A 22,064-nucleotide genomic window follows, 5' to 3' on the forward strand; every position below is an offset into this window, starting at 1 on the left:
AAAATGCATGATCATTTTGAATTTGTCCAAAATAAGCACATATTTGCTCCATAAGTTAATAAGAAGGGGGGTGTGTGTGTGTGCATTTAATAAAAACTGTACTAAACTGTGACTAAGAACCAGAGCAGATGGGCAGGAAAAAGTGGCTCAATCCTGCTTTTTCCTCACAGCCTGCTCCTAAGACGGGCTGAACACACACCACCCGACCACAAGGGGCAGCATTAAGCTGTGCCACTAGGTAGTTTTTTTATTGCATCCTCATCATACATGTGCACCATTGCACAAACACACCACCTGTGGCCTCCAAGTACCTCCCACATCCACCCAGATGCCATTCCATTGGATGGCCACCCCTTTGATTGGCCACACAGTCACACATGCAATGCTCCACCATATAGGACATCAGTGCATCAGTGTGCAAGTAAGACAATGGCAAAGCACAATCATAGAGGCCCCCCACACATGCCTCCTTTCGCCCCGCTTCACCCCATATTCCGCTGTTGGACTATCTGGACTGTATATGTTGTAATTACATCCATTGGAGTTGTCACACTTCCATTTCTTTGCTTTGCCACAGGGTATTTATGGGTATTTATATGGAGGCACGAAGATGTGCATTTTCTGGGCTAAACTGGAATGTCCCTGCTTATTTTAACCAATTCTATTTTATATTATTACCTGTTGTTTTATACGTATTTTGTAGATTGTATGCGATTGTCAGGTTTCATTTTTATTGATTTGATCATTTGTATGTACAGCACTGTGTACATTTACAGCACTATAAAAATAAACTATAATGATAATTCTTTTTGCTCCAGTATTTCACCCCAGAGCATGGCTTCATTTTGGTTTCCACCTGCTTTAGAGGCATGTGTCATATAAATGCCCTGCCTTCAAAGCGGCTGGATGCTGCTTTATTTTGCTCATCTGTTTCACCCCTAAGACATAAACATGTGCTAGAAGTTCTTCCTCCCTTACAACAACAAATTATTCTCCAAACAATGATGTGAAAATGGAGAAACTGGCCAATGACATTCACCTTTAGCTTATTCCGTGAGGGGAAAAAAACACAATAGTAGTCAAATTGGTGGAGGTCACTCACCAAATTTTAAATTCCTGTAAAGATGTTATTTATTATTCTTTCTAACTCAGTTTGGTGCAGATCATTCTGAAACTTACCAGTGCCAAGTTTCACAACCATCGTTCAAACTGTTTTCTGAGTATAAGACATAGAACTTGCTCCTTCCACACAGGCTGTGGTTATAACTGTGGAATGCAATTCATTCAACTCAGCATTAACATAGGGTTACATTAGTGGCCCAATCATTTAACAAGCTGGGTTGAAGAAGAAGGTGTTAGGCTGTCACCAAAAATATTCTACAGAAGCCAGTAGAGAAACATTGCCAAGAAGGCTATGGCACAGTGGGACACCACTACTGACCTACTTCACTTCATTTGGAGAGAGCACTTCAATCACTATTTCTCAAGGTTCTGGAACATACATATGTCAGGAAGCAGTCTCTTGGCTGTACTAAACCCATTCCCATCTCAACTCTAAGGATCAAAGATGAATTATCTGCAGCTTTCTCCTGGCAACCAATGGGTCCAAACAATTTACAGTCCAACTGGCAGAAAGTGGAGGAAAAGCTCTGGATTCTAGGTATAGTGCAAAACAATTTAATAAATCTCAGCACTCATCTGCTTGCCTCTGCACCATATATTTTCTTCTCATGTCACTTCATTTCCAGAACCCCAGCCTCTCACATTTGCCTTTTTTTTTTGTCTCTGGGATGCTTGGCTTGTTATCCAAAGGGATAAAGCCCATTCTAAGGCCCAATTCAGATTACCATCTTGGTCTATAGCTCCCAACAGCTCTAGTCAGCACTGCCAATGGTGAAGGATTATGGGAACTGCTGATGAAAACATATGGAAGGCCACAGCTGATTGCTCCCAATATGAACTATGATTTCTCCAGTTTGTTTCCAGGCATAGTTCAAAGTGCTGGCTATGCCCTACGTATGGCTAAGGTCCAAATTTTCTGAAAAATTGCATCTCTCTATATGAACCTGCCAGAATCTTAAAATCCACAGGGGAGGGCTTTCTCTTGGTCTTGCCACTATCATAGGCTTGTTTGGCGAGGGCCCTGGAAAAAGTCTTCCCATGCCTGTTCTCACCCTCTGGAATTCCCTTTCCTCCACAGGAGGCTAGTCTGGACCTTTCTCTGCTCCTTTCCCCCCAGCAGGCAAAGACCTAGCCCCCATCATTTTAACAACATGATTTTTAAGTGTGTGTGTGTGTGTGTGTGTGTTTAAATATTGTTTGGTTTTAGCAGATTTTTTTTGTGACCCATGTTGGATCCCACTCTAGCAAAAAGGTGGCATATAAACTAAATAATGGCCTGGGATAGACGGGCCCAAAGCGGCATGCCGCCGCTGATACTAGGGTTTTGGAACGCACAGTGGCGGCATCATCTTGCATGGTTGTCGTGTGGTCTTAACCCTAAAATTGGCACCAGTATGGCGCGTTTGCATGGTCTGTACCACACCAGTATTATAGAAGAACTTAACAGTCAAAACCTAACATTCTGGGAATGGCACACATAACATGACTTTGTGGTCATGAATTCAGAAAAATGTAAAAAGATTCTGTATTGGGTATGTGTGCCTGTGTGTACTGCTTTTATGGGAGCTGAAAATACAATCAAATTTAAATAAAAATGTTAACAAAATGACATGAATACCTCATGAAGCATACTTTTGGTATTCAAATACACCATGAAGGACTGAAGAAACCTAAAGTACTGCAATTAAATGGAGTTCTTTTAGTTGTCCCAATACAGTGCACTCTCATAAAATACTAAGTGAATCTAATCAATTAAATGAGGCTTGTTTGTCATTAAATAGAATGGAGGCATAACTGAAGAATAAATAGTGATTCTAATCCGGATCCTCCCTTTTAACTTCAACACTATTTCCTTTTTCTTGTCTCTGTGTGTCTTTTTTAACAGGATGCTTTTCAGGAGACAATGACCACTTCTTGGCAATTCATCAAAGAAAAAGCAGGAAGCCCATATTCATTTATCATCATGTGCAAAGTGTTGAGAAAAGTCTGGATACCAGTGATCAGAAGGATTATGGGCCCTATTCCCACTTGCCTTCCCCAGCAAAAATAAGCAAACTACACCCTGCCATCATAGTTAAATCAGCATTCTCTCGACCTGCACATGACCGGTCACTCAATCTCTTAGCTATGACTGATGATGATGACCAGAAAGTGGAAAATCAGCCCATCCCAGCTGCTAATGTGATCACTGTGGTAAGTTTCTTCACATTGCCTATAACTTTCAGGTTCTTAAGATATAGGTCATCTGCTGCTGGCTTCCATGCTATTGGTCACAATTTGTTTTACGAGGTTAAGAGCAGAACTTGAAAAAGTTGCATTTGGATATCAGGTCTCAGAATTCCCATCTCAGATTCTGAGAGCTGCAGTTTAAAAAAGAACTCATTCAAGCTCAGGTTAGTGGCATGTATGATTTAGGATGCAATGTTAGACATGGATTTGGATTTTTTTCAGATTTTGAATATTTGCATATACATAATGAGATATCTTGGAGAGGAGACCCAAGTCTAAACAAGTCACTGATGTTTTGTATACACCTTAAACACATACTTTGAAGGTAATCTTATAGATAATATTTTTTTTAAAAAAAATGTACATGAAACAAAGTTTGTGTGCATCTAGCTATCAGAAAGCAAAGATTCCACTATCTTAGCCACCTGGATTTGGAGTATTTTAGATTTTGGAATTTTGTATAAGGGAGGCTCATCCTGTAGTTAATGACTGGATCAGTTCTTAACAAATCCAAAAGTCTACCTAATGCTTTTGGGAGCTGCAGATTTCTTGTGCTTCCAGAAATATTACATGGAATTGGCCTCAGTCACTCCTACACAGAATATGAGGATGAGGAAGGAAGAAGTTAAGTGGGAAGCCAAAAGCTGAAACATTAATCTGTTCAGTTAAATCTAACTTTGTTTAAAAAATATGGAAGGTAATATTTTCAAGATTACTTACAGTATCTACTATATACATCTGAATCCCTACCACTTTCATCTGTTGATACACAGTAATTAATTGAAAGTGACTTGAGAGTAGTTTCTGATTTTTCAAAGTTGACCATTATCTTCTGTCTGTCAAAATCTATGGAACTTTCAGCATTCTTAAGTTTCTAAACCCAATCTTACACCCACTAGATAACAAGGTCTTCTTCTCCTCTCCCCCTGAGGTTCTGCAATCCTCCATTTTTCCCAAATCCCTGCTTCAAATAAGCTTCATTTATATACCGCTTCATACCGCCTAAGCAATGACTAAGTGGTTTACAACTGTAAGCTAATTTGCCCCCAACAATCTGGGGGTGTTCCAGTCCCAGTACATGTTTCAAGGAAGGAGGAGGGTAGGAAAGAGACTGCAGGGGGAAGGAAGATCACCACCTTCCCCTGTTCTGCTAATAGAAGCTGCTCCATCAGTTGAACTCTCCTGTTGGATCACGACCTAACTCCTCCCACTTCTCTTTTCATGAAGATAACACAGGGTGTGTACAGACCGACCATTAAGGCTGGCCTGGGGGTGGAGTTGGGGCATGGTGTTCATACGACGCATGCCCCAACTCTGCCCCCAGGCTGGTGTGATGTCACACACTGCACCACACAGTGCATGATGTCACAGCACTCTGTGTCTAGATGCAAAAGGACACAGCTAGCACTGTGCCAAAAGAGCACAGTGCTAGCAGCTATGGTGCCCTTTCCAGGTGCCCTTTCCAGGACGCAAAAAGGAGCCGCTTTTTGCAGCTCCTTTTTGCACCATGGAAAGGTGAGATCAGGCCATGGCACCAGTGCTAAAAGGGGCAGCCTATACAGCCCCTCAAATAGCACCAATGAGTTTTGGTGGATCAACATTTAATCTCAGATCCAAAGTATATGTGGATTTGCCTGTGATGCCCACTTGTGGTATGATTTCAGAAAATAGAAGAATTAGAATTATAGAGCCATAGAGTTAGAAGGGACCACAAGGGCATTCAAATGCCATGCAAGAATGCATCAGTTGAACAGCTTCTGTTTAAAAACCTCCAAAAGGAGTAGACTCCACTACTCTCCAAGGCAGTATATTCCACTTGTCAACCTGTATGAGGATTCTTCTATCTTGGTTTCATTGCATTTCTTTGGGTCGCACCTGTGTTTTCTTTGTGGCATTGCTTTGTCTTGGGCTGTGAGGCTTTGTGATGGTGGAGGGGTAGGAGAGGAAATTCACAATGAAATTTGTATATTCTGGTAAGCACTTTTCCTGATTTGTGCACACTATTACCCATTTGTCTCAAAACATGCAATTTTCATACATTTTTCCTATCAACAAAAGCATGTTCATAGGCATTTTTCAAAGGTAAGCATTGTGAGGTGAGCACACTAGTGATATAAAGAACACTCACAATTTTTTTTATCCTTGATGCCAAGGGATGTCTCTACACATCCAGACATATTCTGTTGATAAAAATTATAAAGTGCTATTAAATTTTTCACATTTCAGGAGTTTTTGCCCCCCAAAAAAAGCTGTGCAGAAAAAGCTGTGCATTGTTTTCTGTGCAAACATCTTGATGTTGTTGTTTTTTTAATTAAAAAAACAAAAACAAAAACAAATTTTAGCTCACAGCCCGAGATTATGTTGTAAAATGAATATTTGGGAAGGGAGAAGTCCTTCCAAAATGAGAAAAATAATTGAAGCATTGAAAAACTCTGTAATCCCACCTAGCAAGGGTAAAACTTTTTAAATCGTTACTTTTTCCATGTGAAAATAACCTAAGCAAATTTTTACATACCTAAAGGCACATTGAGGTGGAGAAGGCTGCTTTAGGAGAGGCCATGATGAAGGCAGCTGTGCCTGTCCTGTTAAAGACACATAACCTCGGCCAATAAAAAAGAATGGGTAGGCAAGACTCTAGCTGTTATAATTCCTTACCCTTAGCTATGCTGGGGCTGATAGGTGTTGTAATCCAAAATATCTGAATGTCTCTAGATTGGCTACCTATGCTCAGAATCTTTGAAGAACTTCTAAAGTTCCTATGAAGAGAGCTCTTTTTTCCACTCATATGAACACATCAGGTTGAAGATTGGATTTTCTACCTCACACAGAAATGGCTGGTTTTCATTAATTATATGGCAACCTGGAGTATCAAAGAGGAAATAAGGGAGTTCCTGCCATACAGCCAATATGATTCCAATGCACATTATATGGTTTTAAATACCTGAAGCCTGAATTAAGCACATTTGCACTTGGTCATTCTTACATAACTGCCCTATTAAATCTCCATTAACTGCCTAGTGGGAGACCCGAGTTTCTCTTCTTAATGCATTTGTACAATGGAAAGGCTGCTGTTGCTGCTATGATGATGAAAGCCAGCCTGACCAAGTGCCATATGGGCAGCAACGGCTGGGCCCAACAGGGTGAATTAACTAGGCACCCACGTGGCCTCTGTTTAAATTCTGAAGCCTTCTGTCAGTCTGTCCAAGGCCCATCTTGTTTAGAATTGCTTTTTTCGGGGGGAGATCAAAATTATTTCAGTGCTTCATTATGGAGAGAGGGTCAATTGACAAATGGAATAATCTTATGAGAAGCATTTTTCCTCAGGGAATCTTAAGGGAGGCTTTGACCATATGGTTTCTCATGTGTTCCAAGGAAGCTCTTAGTCTGCAAGCAGTTATCAACGATTTGGAGTTTAGAATCTGTATTCCCCCCCCTGATGTTCTCAGTTTTTTTTTACAGTGCACTTTCACCATTTGTTTGCTCAGTTACTTCTTGCTTGTTCTTGATTCCGAGCTACAGGATAACAATAATCTCTGCTTCACTTCCTGCTAACCTTTTCAGGAAAGATCCACAAAGGAGTTCCCCTGGGCATGCCCTCCTGGAGGAAATGGGACTGTTTTATGATGAGTTTGCCTTTAGGGAAAACTTGGCTGAAACCTCTAAAGTAGGTCTTTTCCTGTGTTCCCACAAGGGACTGTTATTCAAGGCACTTTCATTTATTTATTTAAACACACACACACACACAAACCAGCTTTCAGTCCTCAAAGATGCCCTCCTCAGTGGTTCATGACATAACAGTAATACTGTAATTCAATAACTGTGCAGATCCACTACCATCTTCACCTCAACTTCCTGCATAGAATTGTTCTGAGGATACAATGGCTGGACAGAGAGAAACAGGCATGCTGTTTTGAGCTTCTTAGAGAAGGGCAAAAGGATGAGTTCTTATTTCTTTCTGAGCATTTACCTTGGAACACACCCCTGATCAGCCAAACTATGCACTGGCCTATATCAATTACATCACAGTGCTAGTACAAGGCCCCATGTATTGGCAGTATTTTCAAGATTCGACACATTTGTAAATAGTTATTGGGGGGGGGGGTTAATTGTGAAAACAGTTGTGCAACCTGTTGTTGCAAAGCAGTTGTGCAGGAGTTACTTGGAAAGAAGACTGCCATGGAATACAGGAATACAGGCACTGTACACTATATTTAGAGGAAGGCAATAGAAAACCACCTCTGCATATTCCATGCCTAAGAAACTTCTTTAAAATGCATAGGGTTGCTATCAGTTGACAAGCAGCTTGAAGGCACATTACTTTTACTTTAAGTTGGATTTAGGCCAACATCTCTGAAATGCAGATACATCTTCTGGAGGCCAGGATCAATGCAAAGGGGCTGTTCCAGATAAGATCTGCAATGTGGTGGGTAAAGTGCTTTAACTCTTCTCACCCACTCTGTTTCAATCCACATTGAGACCCTGCACCTGCAATGTACATACTAGTTTCTCCCTTTAGTATTACTCCTGTTTTTAAAGGAGAGTAATTGAATGGTTGCTAACACTGAGCTATATTCCTTCAATGTTTAATGACTGAGTAAGAATGTCTTTCCACTGGAAAGAGAATAATTGGCAAAGTTTAAAGGAAGAGGAAACGAGGAAGACTGAATTACAGATGGATTGGCTCAGTGAAGGATGTCATAGCACCAGGTTTGCGAGACCTGAGAAGGGCTGCTAAAAACAATGTCTCTTGAAGGTATCTTATTCATAGGATTACCATAACTTGAAGCTAACTTGGTGACAACAACAAAGGCAGTCTGGGAAGGGCGTTTACTCCCCTCCTTTTCCCCCTAATAAATCAACATTACCAAAATCTTAACACAGAAAAGAAAGTTCTGAATCCAATCTTGTTTTTGAAAAGTGCAAGCAGCGGTGGCAAACAATTGTTGTTTTTCTGAGTGATAAATCTGCATTATAAAAAGGAACATTGCGAAAAGCAGTCTCTCTTTTTGCCACACAACAATTTCCTTGAAATACATGGCAAATGCTAAGAATTCTGTGGGCGTAACTGAGCCAAAAAGCATTGTTTTGTGAATCTGTCAATCAAGAACCAATAGTAATAGATAGTCTCAGGAATCAGCCTGGAGAGCTGCTGAACATTTTATTTGTATGCAGTACATGGCTGAGGGACTTTTTTTTTTAACCACACATAGAAATTTAATGTAAGCTTTCTTTCTATTGCAAGACTCTATTGCAAGAAGATATTGGTCTTGTCTGCTGTTTCTAGCTTTTTCTGTCAAGAGCAACAGGGATGCAATTTCTGAATGCTTTAAGGAGAATATGATTACACTTCATGGATTCAGAACTACTGTTACTCTTTACATTTGGGTTTAAACTGTGACTTTTTAAAATGTTCACAGTGGGCTACCTTAAGCTTTTTATTTCTTAAAATGAGACACAAAAATAACCACCATAAAATTATATTCTGCTGGTTCCTCACAGGATTCAATGTGTCCAGAAGTGATTTAGGCCTGGTACAGACTGGCATGAAGTGCTGGCCTGGGGCTGATTTTAGGGCCCAAGAGAGTGGAACATCAACACACTACTGAGCCCTGTCCAGGCACCATTTTGGCATGTGCATGTTCACATGGCACGTGTGCAGATGACATGCCTCATGTGCTATATCCAAATGGCCCAGTGCACAAGGGACATCACCGCTCCACTCCAGGGTGCTAATGGCATCTCAGCAATGGTGGAGAAAGGAGACACATTTCACCTTTTTCATGGTGTATCATTGGCGCAGCGTGCGGTCGCTATGGCATTGATCTGCAGGAGAAAGGGGCAGTGTCTCACCACCCCTTTCTTCCCATCTGTATCCCCCCTTATGAAATCTTGCCCAGTTGAAAGAGGGAACTATATTCAGGTAACTGGAAAAATTATCATTATTAGATCATTCCTTCTCATTGCACTTTGAAATATGAGCTCCAGATATGAGCCTTTGTTTCATCTTCATTTAAGATAATCGGGAACAGGGTCTGGATGTTAGTGATGTGAAGTAGACTGACCGCCTGCATAGGCACTGATGGGATATGTGTGTGAATTAGCTGTGATTTTCTAGGAAGGAGAGATTGAAGATCTAGAAGTGAAAAAAAGTGCAAAGTTAGTGGTACAGTGGCAATGAATGTGGAATGAAGATAATCCTTCCTTCTCCAGCAGTGACCCCTGAAAATTCCATTGATACAACATTACAGATTTTGTGGGTTTTTCGAGCTATGTGGCCATGTTCTAGCAGAGGTTCTTCCTGACATTTCACCAGCATCTGTTGCTGGCATCTTCAGAGAACATTAGTGTTTAAAACATGTCCACTAATGAGAAAACATCACCAGAATTCAAAAGACTGAGGATGTATCCACACTGCAGAAATAATCCAGAGTGGCATCACTTTAACAGCTATGGCTCATTTGTGTGGAATTCTGGGAATTATAGTTTGTTGTGGCACCAGAGCTCTCTGACAGAGAAGACCAAATGTCTCACAAAACCCAGAATTCCATATTATTAAGCCATAGCAGTTAAAATGGTGTCAAACTGGCTTATTTCTGCAGTCTGGATGCAGCCTGAGTGTGTGTTGAGGGAAGGAGTCATACTAGCCAGGAATACATGGCTTTATGCTTTCTTCTCCAACTGTATCCCTCCCACCACCTCCACCTTTAAAAACAAATTCTATGGGTGCCAAAGGAAGCTTTTAAAATAGGCAGGCAAAGTCAAGAGGCCACTGGCTGGAGAAGCCCTTTAGGCTGCATTTAGTCCAGATGCAGAAGAGCTGTGGCATCCAAATAAATGTATTTTGGGGTCATCCTGGACTTCCAGAGTACCCATTAATTTGGGAGCTACTTTTGGAGCAAAGATTATGGGGGGAAAGGTTAAAACCATGGCAAAATGTTTTTGCTCTTCCCAGCACTAACCACAAACTATGGCCAGCCAAAATGATGTCCCCTAATTTCCATTTGTTTGGAGGGTGTTCAGCGGCTGAAAATTGACTGCCACATCCAGTGTAGTTGACCACTTCTGAGTTATCATGGTCACCATCTAGCAACTGATGCAGAGTCATCTGAATTCTCATTTGTTTCTCCCATTGTGGATTCAGATAGATTCAGACAGGCCACTGCAGATCTCTTATTTTCCTCCTTATAGAGGCTGTATCATCAATCTGAACCTAAGATTATTTGGATGCCTTGTGTTATTAACTCACTATGATAGGTTCACATACCCTATTTTGGTGGATGAATAAGGAGCTCATTGCTCAGCATTTTAAACCAACTCCAGCCTCACGGACATGGGATGGTGGTGGGGATTATCATACACTAAACCACTGTTGAATCACCAGCTGCCATCAGCCCAGGTCCAAGCTGCACTCCACCAGCACTTTTTATAAGTTGGAAAGTTTTCCAGCTTCTTGGACCCAGACTGATGGCAGCCAGCAGTTTGGTGACAATTTAGTGTGCAGTAATCCCTGCCACCATCCTGCATCCCAGCTCCAGCATGGGAGACTGGAGCTGGTTTAAAATGCTAAGCAATAAGCTCCTAAATCAGTTCCTGTGTTTTCTCAAGGCCTTTTCTGAAATTTAAGAGGCATCATCATTTCTTTTTGATTTTTATTTCTGGGTTTGACACCGAACCATTACCAACTGAGCTGTCAATGTGAGCATACTTACATTTGTTTATATATTTCCAGATCACTGCTGTAAATACGTAGCATTCATTATTCCTTTCCTTAAGTCTTGTGGTAGCATGGCCATGTCTTATTTATTTACTGCATTTCTTGATCACTCAGTAGCCAATGAATTGTCAAATTTATTTTTTGATGTAGCCCCACTTTTATATGGCACTATTTTGCAATGTATTGGAGACACTGCCTGACTTTCTGTGGCTGCAGTTTGAGGCCCAGATTGTTTTAGGCTTATTTAATTTATTTCAGCTGAATCAGTTTGAATTGGCCCAGTTAGATTCTGAATTTGGTGAAATCAGTTGAACAGCCTCATTAAATAGAAAAGGAAGTATACATCCTACAACCGTCTGAATTTGGCAGGGGCAGTTCCAGTTAATCCTTTGTCATCCTGCATTTTCAACTGCTTCTAAAAACCCTATTTTATCTCCCTCTACCACTTTCCCCCTTTGTGCTCAGCTCAGTTGCTGCATAATAAGTTCAAACTGCAAAGGTAGTTTGGACTCAGTTAACTCAATGGGAAGAGAGGAGAAGAGAGGAGTCATTCTCTTCCCATAAACTCAGGAAAAAAGCAAACTGCTGCAGTGTCTCCTAGCTTGTATTTTCTTCCTCATTAATAACTTTAGCCATCTTGCTCACACTCTGATGTTGCTTGGTCACATGTGTCTCAGTTTTTAACTGTGGGGTTTAACTGTTAGGGTTTATGGAAGTATGTCACATCCTAATCTCCTAGAAATTCTCAAAATGTTTAGCTAAAATTTGCTTCCACCTTTGAACAAAATTTTCTGGCCCTGCCCTCTGATGCAAGAGAGGTTATATGTGCTCTATCTTTTCTACACCAGACCACTTCAGCTGTTTAAAGGCATCTCCTATATCTCCATTCAAGCGTCTCTTCTACAAGAGAAGATTTTCTCCTCCTGTGAAAAGAACATTATTAGAAAACAGGAAAAGCCTGGTCTTTTTCATGCTAAGCAGGCAAATTGTTCATCTAATAAAAACCAAAGGAAAAAAATAAATATGATTTTCTGCATCTGAATGTAGATTTTATTCTTTTACCAAAGCCTGATCAACATGCAGAATTAGGTCATTATATGCATGTTTCTTACCACTTAACTTCACGTTACTGTAATCCCTCCCTTACCCCAGTTCATCTGCTTTCCTTTTTAATGACTTCCTGGCATACTTTTACTACATTGTTAGTTCTTCAAATCATACAATGCATGAATCCCAGGATCCTTTCTGAGAGGAAAGATTCCTCTGCTGCTCCTTTTCTGTGAATTAGTCTGATGGGCAGAGCATGTGTTTGCATGGCTTGCAAGTAGCCTTTGGTAGCCTCCAGCTTCTCTCTTCAGCTCTGTCATTCCCTATTTTGTTTTCACAAAGAAGTTAGAAGAGAGCCTGCATTGCTTGGCCTCATTTCGTTTTCACTTCTTTCAGTGCATTTCAGTGAGCATAATTGTGGGATGAGCTATTATGCTGGCACTGTGTTTGTTATCAGTCTTTGTGGAGATGGCAGAAAAGATTGTGTTACAGTCGAATGTACACTAAAACATCCCCAAGGCAATATTTGTTTTATTTTTGTCATCTTCCCTCTAAAACATAAGGGGGAAGAGCAGAAAATTAATGTATCAGCTTTAATGTATCAGTTGGAGGAAGGAGAATGTATAACTGGGATGCATTTTAATACAGAAATCTGAGGAAGGCAAATCTATAATGTGGATTTATTTTCTATATTGACCTATAGGAAATATGAATAGGAATGCTCATACTTTCTATCAAATGGCACATCCTTGCCCTTATATTGTGTCACTTGAGGGAAAGTCCATTGAATGCATGGATTACCAGGGCAACTAACTAGGACTAATCAGGATTCAAGGAAAAAATATGCGGTGGACTTGAACCTGACCACAAGTCTGTATTTGTGACAGGACTAGAGTCTTTGTGGTAGGAAAGGATGAGTGGGCCAGCCTTCAGAATCAGACAAAGAGAAGTAGTTGCCTCACATAGAAAATGCTGAGGGCTGGGAGAAGGTAATAAGGGACTGGAGTACAAAACTCCAAGTGCCTTGTGACATGCATTCATTTTCTATGGACCTCAGATGTGGTAGAAGATGCATTCCTTCCCACTGTTCCAATTTGGCAGAGACAGTCCTGATTCATCTTCTGTTGTCCCCGTTTTTCAGGTGCGTTCCCAGTTTCACTGTCCTCCACTTTCTTCCTTTGCCTTTAGTTTCCATCAGTTACAGCAAAGGGAGTTCAAGATGCAAAAGTAATTCATACTTGGTTAAATCAGCAGAGAAGAAAGAACAGGAGGATGTAGAACTTTGCCCTTCCCAGTAGGTTCAGGCAAAAGCAAACTGTGGCAGCCTTTCCTAGATTGTGTTTTTCCTCATTAATAACTTTGTCCATCTTGACCACACTCTAGTGTTGCATGGCTGCACATGTCCCAGTTTTCATCTGTGAAATGTTGGAGGCTATGTGAATCTCCCCATTAGCTTATTTTAGAAATGAAGCCCCAATTTGGATAATTATTGCCACCAAGTCTGGCCAGAAATATTTTGTTGCCTAATAGATAGGACAAGGAGGTCACCTGCCCATCCCATGTACAAAGTGAACTGGGCAGCTGTCACACTGCAGAATTAATGCAGTTTTGCACTATCCTTTGGAATGTTGGGATTTGTAGTTGTGGCACCAGATTTCTGTGGTAGAGAAGTCTAAATATCTGCATAAAATTACGGATCCCAGAATTCCATAGCATTAGGCCATAGCAGTTAAAGCAGTGTCAAACTGCATTAATTCTGCAGTGTAGGTGCAGCCTTGGATCGCAGTGGAATTTCATTTCACCACAGACAATGGGACAGTGTCATCCACTGCACCCAAGGGCAGCAAATTAAGTTTCAAGATGGAAGATAACCTATGCCCTACAACAGAGGGCATGGGTGCTGCCACTGCTGCACCCAAGTACTTGCCCACTGAGGCAGTTTCCCTAATGGTAGGATCAGGTCTGATGTTGCCCCAGCAATATCTGTGCTGCATTTCACTTTAGTCAGGAATGCTGTCTGCAAGATCATGGCATAAATGGCTGCAAAGGGGAAGAGGGAAATTTCTTTCCAGAGATAAGTTGACTTATTTTAGGATCTAAGCTAACATGTCTGTATCTCATAGCACAACTGTCTTTGCCTCTTAAAGTCTCGTAATCCCCTCTCCCACACACACACACCCTTTAGACAGCACTTTCAAGATAATTTTTTAAGTATCTTTAACAGTTGTTTGTGTGTGCATGCATGCAGATGTGCAGATAGTTGGAGATTTGTGGAAACGTGACATAAAACACAGGATAAGAAATGAAGCAAAAGAAATAATATGTCCCAATCCAGGACATGCGTATTGGGTAGAAGTAATATTGGATGCTCATACAGAGTCCATTAAACCTGGCAGGTGCATCTACTGCAACAGATGACAGATATCCTCAACCAGAGCTACTAATTATGTGCACCATATGTACCAAGAACTGAAATGAGTCTACCCACTTATTTGTAAACCTAAGAACTTTTTAAAAGTATTATTTATTATAAGACTACAAATCTACAATATATTACTAAGGAATTCTTCTAAAGTATACTACTAGATGTTAGAAAAAGAATCTGCATTGGATGATGTGGAACCTCTCGCATGTCTCATTGTGTTTTTCTAGTAACTATATTGCTTATGGCTCAGTTACTGGCAGTAAACACTTTAAGCTGCACTACTAGGGTTGCTATATCGGTCCTGCACCAAACTGGGACGGGGTGGACGTCCCAGCCCTTCCCAGCCTCGCAACCAATCAGAGAGGCTTCTGGGGGTGGGACTTCTGGTCACAATGGCCACTGGGGCTTGTAGTTGCCAGTAGGAACCCACTGCGACTACAACCCCCCAGTGGCCTTTGCGACCGGAAGTCCCCCTCGGAAGTCTCTCTGATAGGTTGCAAGGCCAGGAAGGGGCGGTTCCTCCTGCAACTACAGGCCCCAGTGGCCTTTGCGGCCAGAAGTCCCGACCCTTCCTCTAGCTAGAAGCCTCTCTAATTGGTTGCGAGGCCGGGAAGGGGAGGGATGTCCGGCTGTGCTTCCTAGGGCCAGGGAGGAGGACTGAAGAAGAAGGAGGTTAGTGGGCTGGAAGACAAGGGCAGCAGGCTGGAGGATGGAAGGCTGAAACCCATGATTGTCCCACCTAGAATCGGGACATGGCAACCCTATGCACTACTCTTGGCCTCTGCCTTTTGTTTTTGTCCATGCCCACCACTGGAATGAACCCGCCAAATGTCTTTAAAATGGAATTTTGCTGCTTGGTTATGATCATAGCTTTTTAAATAGGAGCAGGTAGTAATTGGAAAGGAACAATCCAATACTGAGAGTCACAACTACCAAAACTAAGTTGAATTACCCACTGAGTCACTGGATTCTAGATAGATTTACAGGACCCTTGAATCCAATGCTACCAAATGACCCTGTATCCCATCACCCAACTCAGTGAGCTAAAGTAGGAACAAAGCATGACATTGAGCCTCCAAAAGAAGTGTATTAAGCATAGAAACATAGCTGCCTGCCTCATACTGAGCCAACCCATTGGTCCATCTGAGCCAATATTGCCAATTCTAACTGGTTACAGTTCTGCAGGTTTTCATACAGAACCACTTTTTCTAGTTCTATCAAGAGATTATTGGTATTTCCTGGTTGTTTCCTACCCAAGTACTAACTGGGCCTGAGTTTGCTTGACTACTTATATTGCACAGGATTGGATGTGTTCACAGTGGTGTGACAGCGTACCATACTTCCAGATTTGAGGACTTATACCTGCAAAATCATTTTTGGCATTACAATACATATCATGTTGTTACTTCGCAGCATCTCACCTAGCAATGATTGGAATGGAAACCACCTTGCTGACAATGTAGTTTGCAAATAATAATTGGATCACAACTAGGAAGGTTAATACATTAGTAACCTTATATTAATTGATTCATTGTATATTTTTTTTAAAAAAAAATTAAAACCAGCATACAGCTCTTAAGATGTTTGCAAAAGGGGCCAAGCTGAGTTCACTATTATGATTATTATGTGATGGTTTTAGAATAATAAATGCTATATTTTCCTTCTGTTGTCCTTTATTTCAAGGTCATTTCTGGAAGACAATTGGTAATGGAGCTTAATTCTTATTTGGCTGTGCTCCACAAAGACATGGGTTAAAAAAAAAATCTGTATCAGAGGTTGAATTAATGAATGCTGTCTTTTGATAGAAGCATTATGAGAAAGCAAAGCACAGCCAAGAAAATTCATACAGCAAAACATTGGCCTAAATGCAACTGCCAGTCTCTAAGGCCTGGTACATACCGCCAAGAAGCAGTGTCCAGGCAGTGATTCTAGGGTTAGGAACCCGCACACCAATGGCACAGTCCCTAACCTTAGCACATTACGGCGTCATTGTAATGGCGGCCTCCCGTCCATATGGGGGCCGCCATTGTGACATAAGTGACACACAGCATATAGAAGTCTGCATGATATATAGACTTCTGCATGGCATCCGAAGAAGAACCCGTTTTTTCTGGGTTATTTTTGGGGTGGAGAGACGCCATGTACTTTGGGTGCTGTGGTGTCCCTCCGGAGGAACACCAGCCACCTCCAGCCCACCTTTTTGGGGTGGTTGGTTTCGCGCCTAACTGAGCCAACATTTATTTAAATCCCCTAGATTCAATGGTTTACTCTAGTTAGCTTTAGGCCATTATAGAGCCAGCTTGGCATAGTAGTTTGAGTATTGGACTATGACTCTGGAGAAGAGGGTTCAATTCCCAGCTCAGCCATCAAATCCACTGGGTGGCCTTGGGCAAGTCACATGCTCTCAGTCTCAGTGGAAGGAAATGACAAACCTTCTCTTAACAAATGTTGGCAAGAAAACCCCATGATAGGTTTGCCTTAGGGTCACCATACGTTTGAAATGACTTGAAGGCACACAACAATAATAAAAATACATAAATTGATATTAGTATAGAATATATTGATTATATAAAATGTATGCATCACATATTCAGTATAACTCATATTAATATAAAGCAACATTAGCACTATGTTATAAAGTAAGCCACATGTATTTGTTTCAGTCAGCTTGAAATAAAATTTGATGTCATTTGTCAATCCCTGGAGAGTTGTGTGAGAATGTATACTTTATATACTGTTGTTTGGTATTTATGATATAGTTGGTGTTGATGGCATACATTCAAGGCTAAGCTCTTATTCTGATTAACAGTTTCTCTAATTTTCATCAGCTCTTCCACTATTATCCTCTATGGCTTATAATGTTGTTCTTTAATTGAACAAGATATATGATGATTTAGACATCCGGTGGCTTCTGTAGTTATGAGTCATTTGGACACCTAGCAGATACTATGATTTACCTTTTACTGTGTATATAACATGAATTGGGCTAATTAACAAAACAGTCCTAGCAGCTAATGTACCCTAACCTTACTTTGCTAGCAGTTTCTATATTTCTTCCATGGGGGAAGGGAAGCTGCTTGTAATGGACTCATTTATACAGCCCCAAAGTGACCAATATGGTTTTTTTTTCTCTCTCTTTAAAACACTCCTATTGATTGCCTGGTAAGTTTTATGCTCAACCCTTGTTTCAGGGAAGTCATAGATAATGTATGACGATCCAGTCCAGAAGTTCATAGATTTTAAGAGACTATGATGAATGTGAAGATTGTTGTAGAGGAAAAAAATGTGAATTCATTAACATCATGCCAGGCAACCTCCATTAATGCATTAATTAATTTTAACAGTCTAAAGTCTAATTATATTCAGTATACTTACCAGCCAGTGCTAGGTTTTTTGCATGTCCTTCAGTTTAATCACTTTCCTTATTCCATCAGTGAATTAGTCACATAGACTTATCTTTTGTTCGACAGTCTGACATTAGAACAAATGGATAAAATCCCATATATGCGAAGAGACTAATAAACATCTCTGAGCAATACAATGCTGGTTTTCCAAGTGAGGCATCTTGCACAGTGACATAACATCAAAGACTACTTGCCTCTTAAGTTCTAAAGCAGCCTCAGTGAATTATGTAGTGCTTTGTTGCAATTATTGAACAAATTGACTTCATCGGCATACAGATGAAAAGTGCTCACTTTGAATCCTTGTCCATCACAAGAACAGTCTAGATGACTCATATTATTTTAAATATTTTGCATGAAAGAAGTTCTAGAGATCTCATTGAGTTTACTTCACTTGTTTGCAGGGGGAGTTGTTTTTAATTGCTTTGAATGTATTGACATTTCTTGTACTAAACTAGCTGAGCGGAACCATCTGGGATATATGAGCTGACTATGGAAAAGCAAGTTGAAGACAAAATGGGCAGGTATATTTTTAATTCATAGCTATTATAAAATAATGTAGCTTGACAACAGGTTGCAGAAGGCATGAGCTCAGTATTGTTAAGCACCTCTGCATACTCTATACGTTATTTTCAGGTCCTCATATCTTTATATCTCATATTGGCATGTTTTTGAGAGATCAGTGACCTTTGAGGAACACTAGGTGAGGTTCCCAGGGAAAAAAGGATCATCCTCTCCCCTGAGGCATGTGGACATCCAGGTAAATAAAACCATCAAATCTAAAGTGCTCTTTCCTTTGCCCAAGTAATCTGCATTTCCCCTCAAAACATGGGACAAAGGATCTCTGCACATCCGAACCAGTAAGAAAATCTCTGTCTGCCTACCCCCTATTGTGTCCCCAGCCAGATTTATCCATCCATCCATCCATCCATCCATCCATCCATCTCAGGGATATCCTGATCCAATCACTGTTTTTGTTACAGTACAATTAAAGCCATCAGTCACATAGGTAAGAATATATTGCCTTTGGTTCACCTAGTTCAATATTTTCGACTCTGACTGGCAGCCACTCTCCAGGGTTTCAAGCACAATAGTTTCTAATCCTATTTGGAGCTCCTTGGTATTCCCCGGTGTTCTTCCATCTCCATTTTAACCATACTTGCTTAGTTCATATTTGCTCACAGTGGAATGATATACCTGGGCCAGATGATTATTCATTTCATATAGCTAAATTTTGTTTGAGGAAAAGAATAGGCATAATGGCTAGAGGTCTACATGTTAATCTGAACTTCAAATGAGCTGTCCAAGAGGTTGAATTTGCTCAGAGAATAGAATTCAGCACCGTGGATAGTTCCTTTGAATGAATAAATTCATTGCCCACTGAGTTAGAAACCACCAGCAATTGCTGGAATTCACTCTTACCAATTTTCAGTTAGTATCTTCAGCAGTTCTTGATAGAAGATTAGCAAAGTTGCTTTAACACTGTGTAAAGTGTTGACGTAAGTTGACCAAAGTTACTTTTACAATATTTGCCACTGTGGACAGGACGTCAAAAGACTTCCCCATTATTTGTTTAACTGCTATATAATGCAAAGCATTACATACAAAAGCTTGCTGGGCTGTTTAAAAACAGTATGTCTGTTTGCCAGAAAACAGAATTTTGATTTTTAATAGGACTCCAAACACACTGAACAGAGCTTCTCCTTTTTTAATGCCACTAGCATGGGCACAAGTCTTCATAAGGTGAATTGTAAAGGGAAATGCTTGGATGTTAATGTATAGTATGTCATTTTGCCACTGTATATTCTATTTCTAATTTGTATGTTAGTCAGCCATCTCTAAAAATGAGCATTGGGATTTATAGGAACATACAGTGGATTAAACTGGCAGCATTCAATTTGTAAATTATTTTTATTAACCCCCATTTAACTCTATTTTTCCTGCTTGCAACTATCATTTACAGTATTTTCTTTTATCTTCCATTGTGATTATTTATGGTGATATTATCATAATATTGAACTTGAATAAAGTGTTGTGTTTTGTGCCTGGTTACAGTCCTGGTTCAGAATTTATGGTTCAGCCTTCCATCCATACCCTTTCCAGGATATTCTACTGTGTCCCCTCTCTTCCCCTGAATCTACCCAGGCAATATTCATGGGCACTGGATATGCTATTGGCTATCCTGGGCCTTATGCTGTCTTCCTCAGTATACTGTTTTGGGTATTCTCACTCCTTAGGCTTTCCCCCAATTTGATTGATACTTTACCAGACTTTTGGCTTTTGTCAAGCCTGATAATACATACAATTGTGCAAAAATGATGCAGTTTAGAATCTGGAAGGTTCAGTGCTCAGAGAATGAGTAATGCATAGGGACGTGAATAAAGCTGACTTCAGACCAGTGAACTAAGTATATATTGTAATCTTGTTATCCTATTTGAGGTTTCCGGGATTATCTGTGGTAGTGTAATCTTGAAGGGTATCAAGTCTCTTGTGCTGCATAAATGCATGGGGGAAGTGGAAAGAAAGTTTGAAGAAGAATTCTCAAATTAATATTCTTGCCTACTCATTTGGAATACACTAATGAACACTAGATACAGGTACATCAAAATATGAAGTATGATTCTGTAAGTACTGATGATTAAATAAACTTGCTGTACTAAAATAAGGGGTGTAATTTGCTATTAATGTTAATGGCTAAGAGTAAGAAGGGTATGCATAGATACTTGTAAACACCGTACAGATAAATATCAATAAATAAGATTTATATAATCTGATTTATGTATTCTTACTTCTGTTTACTTTGCATTGGACATTATCTTTGATTGTTTAATACAGTATCATTATTATTATTATTATTAACCTTTATTTATGAAGCGCTGTAAATTTACACAGCGCTGTACATGCAATCTTTTTAGTTAGACGGTTCCCTGCCCTCAGGCTTACAATCTAAAAAAAAAAAAAAAAAAACTATAACTATACTTGTCCCACTTCCTGTATAGATTAACGTTATTAGATTTATCTGAACCTTTGTTCATCTAGTCTTGGTTAAAGGATTTACAATGAATAATTGGACAGTCTCTAAACATTAGCATTATATGTATAGGTTTAGTAATCAAATGTGGATTAGAATTAAGACAGAAAGTAAAAGCCCTTCATCTTCCTGTTTTGGAACTCCACAGAATGCCAGCCCTTCTTTTTAAACCTTTCTACCTTTGAGAAAGAGAATATTTTAGTGATTTTCTATCTCAGATTTAGAACTTGGAGCTGATTTGAAAATTTAGTTGTGATAACTAATAAAAGTAGCACTTGACTATCAATTAGTTTCAATTGGTTTGCATGCAGTTTGTCTTCCTTCTCTTTTTTTGGTTCTTTGCATTTGTTGTCTTTACAATTAATTCATCATCTATAACTAGCTCGTTTTGTATTACTGAATGCACTGAAAAGATGGGTCATTTATACAGGATTACTTTCTGTGGTACAATTCAAATTCTAACATGCTTTGCCCAAGAACTTGCTCCTTTTTTACTAGAATAAATGGAAACTAAATAAATAAATACATGGGAAGGAAAAGGAATAAGAAAAAAAGCTCAAAGGTAAAGTCTGTCTCAAGCTCAAATATAGGAAATTCTAAATTTATCTCTGTATTAGACACTTTATTACAAGAGCCAGTCAGCAAATCCCACAAGTACTATTAGGTAGTAGTAGAACACAATTACTTTTGCCTTTATGGGCAAGGTTCTGTGAAAACACAGGTTTCTTACAAGCTTTAAGAAAATAAAAAACTCAAACTCTGACTCCAACTGTACTTAAATTTAATTTATTAGAGTTGGGCCTTAAATCTAAGGAAACCATAGTAACTGGCTTCAGAGGAGGTTATTTTATAGGTAGCATAGATCCAACTTCCCCTCAATGTAACACAACTGTCTGCATACACCAGCACTACAAAACCTTCATACAGAACCAAAATCTGGCACAGTACAATACATGTCATGACTGGATGTTATTGTGCAATATGCATTGCATGTTGTGCAATTGTTGTTGTTATTGTTGTTATTATTATACTGCTTTTTTCTCAAAATTGGAACACAAAGCTACTTACGAATTAAAAAAACAATACAGTGGATCC

At 39.9% G+C, this 22,064-nt stretch overlaps 1 protein-coding gene across 4 annotated transcripts in view; it reads left to right on the forward strand.

Annotated features, from left to right (window-relative positions):
- Positions 1 to 22,064, forward strand: part of PTPRR (protein tyrosine phosphatase receptor type R) — a 130,364-nt gene that overhangs the window by 16,554 nt on the left and 91,746 nt on the right. For 3 of the 4 annotated variants that reach the window (XM_089524112.1, XM_089524113.1, XM_089524110.1), the window contains exon 2: positions 3,008 to 3,315. In XM_089524112.1, the coding sequence (XP_089380238.1) occupies positions 3,008 to 3,315 (308 nt within the window). Of the gene's footprint in view, positions 1 to 1,571; positions 1,661 to 3,007; positions 3,316 to 22,064 lie in introns of those variants that run through there. The other variant, XM_089524111.1, reaches the window with a different exon arrangement.

The sequence above is a fragment of the Sceloporus occidentalis genome, unplaced genomic scaffold (genome assembly GCF_023333645.1).
Source record: "Sceloporus occidentalis isolate IW3139 unplaced genomic scaffold, rSceOcc1.0.p SCAF_5, whole genome shotgun sequence".
In the NCBI taxonomy this organism is placed as follows: Eukaryota; Metazoa; Chordata; class Lepidosauria; order Squamata; family Phrynosomatidae; genus Sceloporus; species Sceloporus occidentalis.